Source organism: Dreissena polymorpha, chromosome 12 (assembly GCF_020536995.1).
Source record: "Dreissena polymorpha isolate Duluth1 chromosome 12, UMN_Dpol_1.0, whole genome shotgun sequence".
Classification (NCBI taxonomy): Eukaryota; Metazoa; Mollusca; class Bivalvia; order Myida; family Dreissenidae; genus Dreissena; species Dreissena polymorpha.
This window is the reverse complement of record NC_068366.1, coordinates 1,874,329-1,885,489: the sequence shown is the minus strand read 5'-3', so window position 1 is coordinate 1,885,489 and position 11,161 is coordinate 1,874,329. Positions and strand designations below refer to the sequence as shown.

The 11,161-nt window shown below is 38.5% G+C and overlaps 1 protein-coding gene across 1 annotated transcript; it reads right to left on the bottom strand.

Moving 5' to 3' along the window:
- Positions 1–678: 678 nt before the first annotated feature.
- Positions 679–7,381, bottom strand: LOC127853771 (acetylcholinesterase-like). The gene is made up of 3 exons (XM_052388538.1): positions 7,355–7,381; positions 5,412–6,880; positions 679–1,099 (listed from the first exon to the last, which is right to left on the bottom strand). Exons 1-3 carry the CDS (start codon positions 7,379–7,381, stop codon positions 679–681), a joined length of 1,917 nt encoding a protein of 638 aa, XP_052244498.1.
- Between the last annotated feature and the right edge of the window lie 3,780 nt (positions 7,382–11,161).

Genomic DNA, 11,161 nt, shown 5'->3' with positions numbered 1-11,161 from the left:
CATTATACAATTTGTAAATAAACGCGCTAATATATACATATATTTTTTACATTAATACTAGAACACATAAGCGTACATGTTAAATACTATAAACAATCATTTGTACACTCTTCGTCAACCAAATTTAGTCGGAAACCACGCAAAATGCTCTTAATATTCAGTTCATACTAACATATTTGAATACTTATAAAATGGCGGGACACTTGCTACTGGCAAGACAATATAACGTTCAATGCACTTCAAGGTAATGAATGGAATATGGAATATATGTCATGTTGCTTGTTAGAAATCAAGAGGTTAATGATTTAAATGGAATGTTGCTAAGAAAAATTAATATTGACGTAACCGACTGCAACATAAATAAATAATAAACATTTATGATTTGAGCCGCGTTCCTGGACTATTGAGCTTAATATATGCGAATAAGATGTCATGCCAGATTAGCCTGTGTATTCCGCTTTTATGGAAAATTTCCATTTAAGAAAATTTCTTTTAAATAAAAATCCGGTCTAGATGGAATGTATCGTCCATGGTTGGCTTGTGCGGACTGGACAGGCTAATCTGGGACGACACTTCACTCACATGCATTAAGCCCAATGTTCCCAGAACGAGGCTCATTTTATGGATTTGCTTCACATTTTCTGCGCTTTAAAAAAAGACCCATGATGACTATTAGAGTCAGCTGTCGCTCGGGCCGGAAATAGAGGGGGTCTCGCTCAAGTTCGGGGTCTTCATCACCGCGTATTTGCTGTTGCTATACAATGTCGGCTCCCTAGCTACCGATAAGCAGACGAGCAACACACAGGCGCATAGCAGACAGAAGGAGACAATGGAGAGAGCGATGATGATGTTTTCAGCCGAGACTAAGTTCACTTTAATCGTGTGACCGATTTCCTTAGGGCACACAAGCGGAGAAGTCGCGTTCTGCGAGGTCGCTGTGAGCAGTTCCGGTACCACGCTTGTCCAGAAGGTCATGAATGGCTCCCGGAAGTGGTGTTTAGGGGTCACGTGCGCTGCGGAGATGTCTAGGTACGTCGTACTCGTGGAGTCATATTCAGGCCACTGAGGATCGCCAGCGGCGCTGAGCGGATTTGGATTTCTGAAACGACATGGACATACCTTTGACTTGAGCCAGCATTCATCAATAGTTCCAATAACCAATTCTTAGACTTAATACTGTTATTATTAGTGGGGCATCACATTTCGTTGATGACCGATCCACGCTCTTGGAAAACTGGGCTTATGAGCGTAAAGTAATGTGGCAAGTTCAGTCCGCACAGGCTAATCAGGGACGACACTTTCCGCCTCAACTGGATTTTCGCTAAAAACGAGACTTCCTTTAAACGAAAAGTACCATACAAGCGGAAAGTTGCGTTCCTTGTTAGCCAGCGTACCTGCTAGTCTGGGACGACACTGAACACAAATGCAGTTAGCCCCGTTTTCCCAGATCGCCGTCCTTCTGGGACACGCTTAATTATGAATTTCAAAACAATTCAAATACTAAGTAATTTATTTTATTCAAAGTATGGCTTGAAGCGTGTTTCATTAGATTATATTTTCCTATAGTTTAATCCATTCGTAAATGCTATATCCACGTGCTTTGAAAATATCATTAAACAGTTCGTTGCAACCAAATATAGAAACTTATATAAATATTGACGTTAATTGTATCACAGCGTTTATCTATACGCATGTTAGTCAGAAATTTCCTAATCGACAGTCTGTTTAATGCATGCCATTTAAAACTTATGTTGAACATTTGTTTCGAAGTCTACTTAATATCTCGAGTACATCTGTTTGAAAAATACCGTCAATAACTCGTGAACTCGTGCTAATGTTTGAAATGTCATTAGATGCACAAACTATACCAGATTAGGACCAAATAGCTTGCCTTATACAATAGACAAATTGAATGGGTGGAACTGAATTCCACTGTCAAGGAAACACACTTAAAAATGATAGAAACCAATACATAGAATATTTCAATTTAAAATAGCTAAACATGTACATAAGCGCCAACTCCTAATCTGGGCGCCACCTCCTTGGCATTGGATCCTTCTCTTTTTGAAAAACAGATTGTTTATCTATTAGACCGGCTAGAAGCCCTTGTTTTTGTGAACGCATTAACTTGTATATGTTCAAAGAAATCTTTTATGTAATGAGCGATTTAATTGGCTGGGACTTTGCTCGTCACACAATTAAAATGCATCGATTTTCTTTTACGAATTCTGCAATGCCACAAATTATAAAGGTCTTCACGTTTCCTAATGGGTTGTGATTGAATGTTTCTGTACATGTTTGGATGAATTTATATTCGCTGAATCGCACTACATTGGAAGATTTTAAAAAACAATGCGAAATATGTCGAAACAAACATATAAAACCTTATCACCATGTATAATAATCAGTTAAATTTTAAAACATCCGGGCCTTAGCGCCACATCGAAGTAGCGTTGGCTCGTTTATTAATGCATTATAAAAAAGATGTGGCGCTGGTGATTAACGGCCGTGCTTAAACCCTATTTTAGAATACATAGCTGTAGTTATATATCATTGATTCATAAAGCTTTTTAAAGTTGATGGTTTTTTTTCAAATAGTTGTTCACAAATAATTTTCAATTAACGGTAAAGCTTGTGATACTTACAAAACTGAATATAAAGATAGGGAGCATGGATTATTCTGTTTAAACTTTTTTTCTCTCAAATCGTGGCCTGTATTAAAAATTCGATAATAAAGCGATTCAAGCGCATCCTATTATTCGGTATATAACAGGAACTCAATACTCGTGGAAATAAATGATCGTAGGTTGAAAACCCAGTTCAAACTGAATCTCGTATAAGAATGTTGCATACTTTGTCTGTAATCATCGTCATGCAAGAACAGACTTGAATCAATACATGTAATTTTTGAACATGTCAAACCGGTTTACATTTACACATCAATACTATATTTTCTTACTCATTACCATAAATTCGGTTTTATTGTATTACGATACATTCTGCCATCCGGTAATTGTTAGTAACGCTTCACTAATTTATATATATATCAGCCCTAATGAAATCGCAAAATTGCATTGTGCGAACGTATTTTGGGTACCGATTCACAGATTTGCAAAAGAAGTTGGTTAACAAGATAAACACATATGTTCATGTATTGGCAAGTCGATGATTTTTCCAAAAATAAATGAATATAGAGATTCTTTAAATGATTTGTAAATACATGTTTACTAATTTGTGTTTTGTCAGAAATTCAGAGTTTGAAAATAAGTTATTTTGATCTTATTTTTGTTTTCAGTAATTGAAAATTATGTATATTTTACTTTCTTTTACAAAGTTAATAAAAAAAAAATAACTTTTGATCCCGACCCTCTCGGGTTTCCGAGTTAGCGGGGAATCATATTTACAAGTAATTTCATCTTATTCTTTATAAAACCTATTTCATGCCCAGAAGTGAGAATTAACATCAAAGAGAGCATCCCCGCCCAAAAAATACTTACAACAATCCTTGTTATTGTGAACTGTGGATACACTATTTATACAAACTCCCACGGTATTTTGTTGCATCGCTTGATGTAAGCAGGGAACAAAACTGTTTCTAAACTGCACTCGTCCTGCAGGACAAGTGCATTACAATTTTCACTCGTCCTGCAAACACATGCACTTGTCCTTAAAATATGGGTGAAATGAAGATTGCAAAGGGCTGATATGACTAATAAAAGTTTCTTGTATCACTGCTAAATTGCTGCTTACTCAGTTGTTCATGCCAGCTGATCACAAAATAAATGTTAAGCAGTGAAATAAATTACTTTATTTATGAGGAACACAAATAAATAATTGAAGACAATTTTGTGTTTGTCGTTTTTCTAATACTCGCGTGCTTTCCGTTTCGGACGTTTGAACATCGCTACCGCCAACTTTAAAGAACGCTCGTATGTCAGACATTTTTCTGACGAAATTCAGACTGGTTTGAAACCGTAGATTCTACTTCGCGTTTAAATAATTCTTAAAAAATCAATACTTACAGTGAATGCATAGGTTGGTTCCCTGTCACCATGGACGCGCAAAGTTTACACCAAAAAGCCAATATTTACTGGGGACACAGTCTCGCATAACAACGTGCACCTGCTGTATGAAATTTACAATTACAATTTCCGGTTCATTCGCGATCTACTTTCGGAATAGATATGATTTAAGAAAATGATTTTATTTAATGAAAACAAGTTTTACTTGTCAGAAAATACATATTTTAACATCAGCTTTTTTCACTCGTCCTTTTGGACGAGAGCTTTAGGGAAATTCACTCGTCCTTTCGAGATTTTACTCGTCAATACGAGCGGACGAGTGGTATTTTTGTCCCCTGGTAAGGGATTAAAACCATTAACTGTATAGACCATTTGGTGTCTTATCTTTCGTAAAAAGAATTTTAATCCAATAGATTCCCATAGATTAATACCGTTATTAAGGTCAGTGAAAGGTTTCAATTTTGAGGTTTTTCGTGGCAAAAAAACTATAGTTGTACAAAATAAAAGGGTATAAATATAATGGTAGAACAAACTGAAAAAAGAGTTAATTATAAAACAATAGCACCGCATAACGGGTGCCAACGCTCGGCTGCAAAAGCTTGTCAGAATTGTTTATTTTATTTTAGAGGTCACAGTGACCTTGACCTTTGACCTAGTGACCCAAAACTGGGTGTGGCGTGTAGAACTCATCAAGGTGTATCTACATATGAAGTTTCAAAGTTGTAGGTCGAAGCACTTTGATTTTAGAGCCAATGTTAAGGTTTTAGCACGACGGTTACGGCGGGCGGCTGACGGCGGACGACACGACGAGCTGGCTATGACAATACCTCGGGTTTTCTCCGAAAACTGCAGAGCTAATAACAACATATATTTTTCTTAAGTGTTATTTAAAAAGGTTATAAAGGTCTTGATATATTTTTATTTGTTACTAAATTGCTAAATGTATTATGGTATTTTATTTCAAGCACTAACTACAAATACTTTTTAAATGCCTAATAGACTATACTCAAAATAACGTGCCCTCTTTTGTAACTGCAAGAAAAACAGTTTTTCATGGAAAGCGTAAAAAAATAAAAGAAACAGAACATTATATCATGCTATTATGACTAGATTGATATTTTTGTTGGCACGGAGACCGAATACAGTCATCCTGAAAACGTTTAAAAATATGAGATAACAACAGTTCGGTAGTGTTAGTACTAAACACGTTAACAACAGTTCGGTAGTGTTTGTATTAAACAAATACGCCACGATGATAACTGTTATTCGTGACGACAATGACTTAACACGTGGAAAACGTATATGTTGTTATATTTTGAATACAAAATAAAACATGGCATTTCTTAAAAGTGATTTACAAACCTGTACGCAGACAGTAAATCTTCATACCCTGTTTTCGCAAACTTTGCGATCATTTTGATGAGCCTTGTTGACAGCGCCCTCTGCTTTACGGTTGGCGTGAATCCCGTCACGTGGTTCACATACTGCAGACCACGCTCACTGAATCCAAACAGGAAGTGGACGTCGTCGGCGCGGTTTGCTCCCAACAACCAAACAGGCGCCTGCGTAAGATTCAAAGGCTCCGAAAACTGGTAAAGGTAGGTGCTACCTTGCCCCAGCAGTGCGTGAACGTTTCCGGTTCGAACCAGCGGCGCCGCGACGTCTATATCCGTGAAGAGGTCAACGACGCGCTTCCGTAGACGCTGGGGATCGTCAGTGCCAGTAACGTCGTTGTATTGAAAGTTAACGGTCTGTGTAATAGCTTGCGATATGTTACTACCGAAAGTCCGTTTTATAGCAATGGGAACTACGATGTTCCTTATGTCCGCCCTGCTTACATTGAACTCATTGTACGTGGTGTTCAAACGCTCCGCATACAGCAGCGCAACATGCGCCCCGCCCTCCATGTTGTTCAGGCCAAGCATCAGATCTACGTTCAGGAATTCAAGCTCCTCCGTAGAGTTGTCATCCTTCGCCAGGTCGGTCATCATGACTTCCGGATCAGAGCGCAGGAACGTGCCGTCAACTGAGGGTCCAAACGTGAACGACTTTTTGTCTAAGGCGTTTAATATGTCGGTTAGACTCTTTCCTCGAAGGCAGCTCATTATATCTGCATCTGACGCCCGCTGACAGCCTATCTCCTCAAGCACACCCGTTTCAATAGAGTTTCGCACATAAGATTTACCACCCGAAGGTAGCAGCGCCGTGCCGCTCAGTGCGACCACTCGGTGGATGAGGCCCCTGTTTCCCGGATACAGCGTGTGATAGATGGCGTTCGAGGCTCCAAAAGAATGACCGACTAGCGTCACCTTTTTGGGGTCCCCGCCAAAACTATGTATGTACTTTGCAATCCACTGTAGCGCCATCTGCTGGTCAAACAACCCGTAGTTCCCGGACGCCGCTTCGCTACCGAGACTGAAGAAACCCAGCATACCTTGACGGAAGTTTATCACCACAACCACGACGTCCCCTACCGTGCACAGAACATCGGCAGCGAAAGCGCTGGAATAACCTGGTGAACTGTATAAGAAAACCAGCACCGGAAGTGACGACTGGTTAACGATAGTGCTGTTTGGTGCGTATATATCGAGCGTTAGGCAATCCTCGGACATCATTGCAGTCTTCATGTGAAATGTGCCCACCCTAGCCGGGTCGCCTTGATGGGAGCATGCCGGACGGTAGTACGTCCCGTTGTACTCCCCCGCCCACGGAGTTTTAGGCTCAGGTCGCCGGAAACGGATGGGAGGTTCGGCGTAGGGAATGCCCAAGTACTGCGCGAAGAACATGACTGACGGATTTCCGGTATCATTGTATGATGTCACTTCCTCAATAGAACCGGAAATATTTCCTAACGCAGTCTGAACAATAATCAGTTCGCATGAGGCGAACTGAATACTACTCGTTACTATAAATGTTATCCATAACTGAATTAAACATAAATTGTTATTTAAGTTAAATCCCTTTATATTTTCTTTAGACATTCTTGTACGGGTGTTTTTATTCTTAATTCTCCTATCAGAATGTCATAGTTTTAATAGCAAACGTTTATGCTGTGTCTATACTTAAATCCATTAATGTTTCATGTAACAACTAAACAGATAACAACCCGTAACATAAATCAATATTTTATGTATACAGACTGGTTTTAACACTTCGAGCGTGAAGTACGTGTTTAGTCAACCGATAGGCACTAATCAACTTCACTAATCAACAACTTTAATTGTGAAAACGTAAATAATACCGTATGTATAGATTTATATGCATAGCATAGCAAGTTTATATATGTCCATGAAATGCTTTTATTAAACCAAACGTGTGGACTGTTAGTTCACAACTCCCCGCTGGTTCAACTGCTCCATAGCTGTGCCTTTGTGCGGAATCTTTATTTCGCCCTAATCCGCCATTAAAAGTTTTTTGAAAGCGCGCAGTGTGAAGTGTATTGAACAGATTTTGATACTTTAAATAACGAACACTGTGGTGGTTTAAACTAGAAAACCTCAACTGCAGTTTGTTTACGGATTTGTTAAACTACAAAATTGAAAATAACTTCAGCATTGCGTGTTTAAGACCAATTAACGTGCTCGTACCCTGTACGTATTGATTTGCGAAGTATCGATAACATTCACGTATATTTTACATACTGCGGCGGCGTGCTGTTGATTGAATTCTATTTTTAACCAATTTAAAATATCGTCTTTGTGTTAATTAAACTATGGCACCCAGTTTATACGAGCTTGTGGTTTTACATTAATAGTGTAAACTTTATTATCATCGACAGCTAGTTCGTGAGAATTCGTGTTTTTTCCTCATGTATGGAGCTTGTTGTGGTCAAGAGACACATCAATATACATACTTTTATTAAGCATCATACACGTTTCGTATCAAAAGCGTTTATATTCATTACATATTTTACTCGATCAATTAACGATTGTTGGTGATATGTTTGAAACAGCTGTGACATCCATATATGCGTGGTGCTAATAAAGCGCGTGAAAACTATTAAAGGGGGCTTTTCACGTTTTGGTAAATTACACACACAAACTTGTTTCAGATTCGCAAATATCGTTGTAGTTATGATATTTGTGAGAAAACAGTAATGCTGAACATATCAATATACATGATATGCATATTTTGACGATTTAAAAACCTGAAACCGTTGCAACGCGAAACGATTTAATAATTTTGATAGTTCTGTTGTCGTTATAATTTTGATACTACGGATATTGCTTATATAAAGTATAACGTACATCACTTCTTGTGTGAGCACGGATGACCGATAGATTTTTATTGCAGTGGTCAGTAGTTCTATTCCAGTTGAGGGTTACTTTTTTCTTTAATTTGATTTTTGTTTTTTACTGGAGCTCTTTAGATCCAAAGTTTACATTTATCAATATAAAGAATTTTATGACAAACTTAAATATCTGCCAAAATCTCTGCAAAGGTCCCTTTAATTGCTTTATGAGACATATATTGAATTCGAGCAAATTAAAGAAACGGGAGAAAAGTGTGCCATCCGATAATTCGACCATTGTGAGACACACGGTAGCCTCTTAAAAACGTCAGAGAGCATTGCAAACTAAATGTTATATTATTTGACCAAGGAGAGACATGTGAAAGAATGCTCACGCGCAAGCAAATGTCTAAAGATGAGACCACATATATCAGATTACTAACACTAGCGTACGACAGCGATGCTACGTTTTGCTCGGAAATATTACTAAATGATCTCGACTAAAGTACAACCATGAATGTATTGATAAAATGATAAAAACGAAATTGCGGACCATCGATTACGGGGGATCGTTGCACCAAACATGGTAGTACACATTTACGATACGATACATTTTTCGAAGATTTATAATTGCTTTAGTCCATAACAAAGGATTATACATGTTCAGTACTTGATTAATTACATTGGCATCTCAAGCGCCGTATATATTTGACGAGCACGGCAAGCTAGATTGTCTACTTATTAAGATTACACAATTCACTCTGAAGTTAAAATTGTCGTACGATATTTTATGAAACGGCTCCCTGCAGTATAAACTGTAAGTTCGATATGAGCCTCGCTCTGTGAAAATGGGATGAAGTACATGTGCGTAGAGTCACGATGCCTAAACTGGCCTCGCTCTAGGACAAGGGGATGTAGTACATGTGCGTAGAGTCACGTTCCGCACAAACTGGCCTCGCTCTAGGACAAGGGGATGTAGTACATGTGCGTAGAGTCACGTTCCGCCTAAACTGGACTCGCTCTAGGAAAAGGGGATGTAGTACAAGTGCGTAGAGTCACGTTCCGCCTGAACTGGACTCGCTCTAGGAAAAGGGGATGTAGTACATGTGCCTAGAGTCACGTTTCGCCTCAACTGGACTCGCTCTAAGAAAAGGGGATGTAGTACATGTGTGTAGAGAGTCACGTTCAGCCTAAACTGGACTCGCTCTAGGACAAGGGGATGTAGATCATGTGTGTAGAGTCACGTTCCGCCTAAACTGGCCTCGCTCTGTGAAAAGGTGATGTAGTACATGTGCCTAGAGAGTCACGTTCCGCATGAACTGGACTCACTCTAGGAAAAGGGGATGTAGTACATGTGCGTATAGTCACGTTCCGCCTAAACTGGCCTCGCTCTGAGAAAAGGGGATGTAGTACATGTGCGTAGAGTCACGTTCCGCCAAAACTGACCTCGCTCTAGGAAAAGGGGATGTAGTACATGTGCGTTGAGTCACGTTCCGCCTTAACTGGCCTCGCTCTAAGAAAAGGGGATGTAGTACATGTGCGTAGAGTCACGTTCCGCCTAAACTGGATTTTTGTCAACGAGTCTTCCTTTAAACGAAGATAACCAAAGCTAGCGGAAAGTGTTGCCCTTGATTAGCCTGTGCGGACTGTATAGGCTAATCTTGGAATAAACTTAACGCACATGCTTTCAACTCCCCTTTTCACACAGCGAGGCTCATAAATTGAGACGATGATCAATATTTCAGATCTTTTCATTAATAGTCTACTGCACATCAGAATTTCTGTATTCTGCGTGTTCTTTTTCTGTGTATGTTTCAACGCAGTAATGATATGCATGCATGTGTATGTGATTTCGGTGCAAGCCACACTCCTATAATAACACACACACTTTCATCGGCGTTCGCACAAATATGCATTTGAAATGTTTGAGGAATATTGCAAAGGCAATGTAGCAAGAGCGACTTTTGTGAAGATTTTGAAGGCGACGCGTCTCGTTGATTTTGTGATTGGAAAGTGGACTTAATTCACTTTTGACATCGATTTTAGTTTGTATATACAACGGCCATATACAAATATCACATAATTTGTTATACATTGCAATGATTTGCTTCTCGTATATATCCGAATCTTTATTCATTTATTATTTTTATAATCGTAACTTTCAAAAACATAATTATGTTGATAATTTAATGATTTGTTTTAAACTCTCCCAAAAGATTCGCAACATGCATGCACACATTTCGTTATTCTTATGTTGTTTTTTAAAAAGAGACACCATATCAGTCCATAACACATGTGTTACAAATGTACACATATATTGATAGTTCGGTATTTTTGTTAAATATTTATAAATTAATTACCAGAAGAGACTTGGTGTACGAGAAATCAAATCATTATATTACAGTGTGGAAGACACGATACAAAAGAACATGCGCACTGTATTAGAGAAATCAAATCATTATTTCACAGAGTGAGAGACACGATACAAAAGAACATGCACACTATATTAGAGAAATCAAATCATTATATTACAGTGTGGGAGACACGATACAAAAGAACATGCGCACTATATTACAGTGTGGGAGACACGATACAAAAGAACATGCGCACTATATTACAGTGTGGGAGACACGATACAAAAGAACATGCGCACTATATTAGAGAAATCAAATCATTATATTACAGTGTGGGAGACACGATACAAAAGAACATGCGCACTATATTACAGTGTGGGAGACACGATACAAAAGAACATGCGCACTATATTAGAGAAATGAAATCATTATATTACAGTGTGGGAGACACGATACAAAAGAACATGCGCACTATATTAGAGAAATCAAATCATTATATTACAGTGTGAGAGACACGATACACAAGAACATGAACACTATATTAGAGAAATCAA

Excerpts from the sequence above, each read along its gene's own strand:
- LOC127853771 (XM_052388538.1), bottom strand. The coding sequence starts at position 7,381 with ATGGAGCAGTTGAACCAGCGGGGAGTT. Across the intron at positions 6,881-7,354 it reads AGTTGAACCAGCGGGGAGTT|ACTGCGTTAGGAAATATTTC; the intron begins GTGAACTAACAG and ends ATTATTGTTCAG. Across the intron at positions 1,100-5,411 it reads GCAAAGTTTGCGAAAACAGG|AAATCCAAATCCGCTCAGCG; the intron begins GTATGAAGATTT and ends ATGTCGTTTCAG.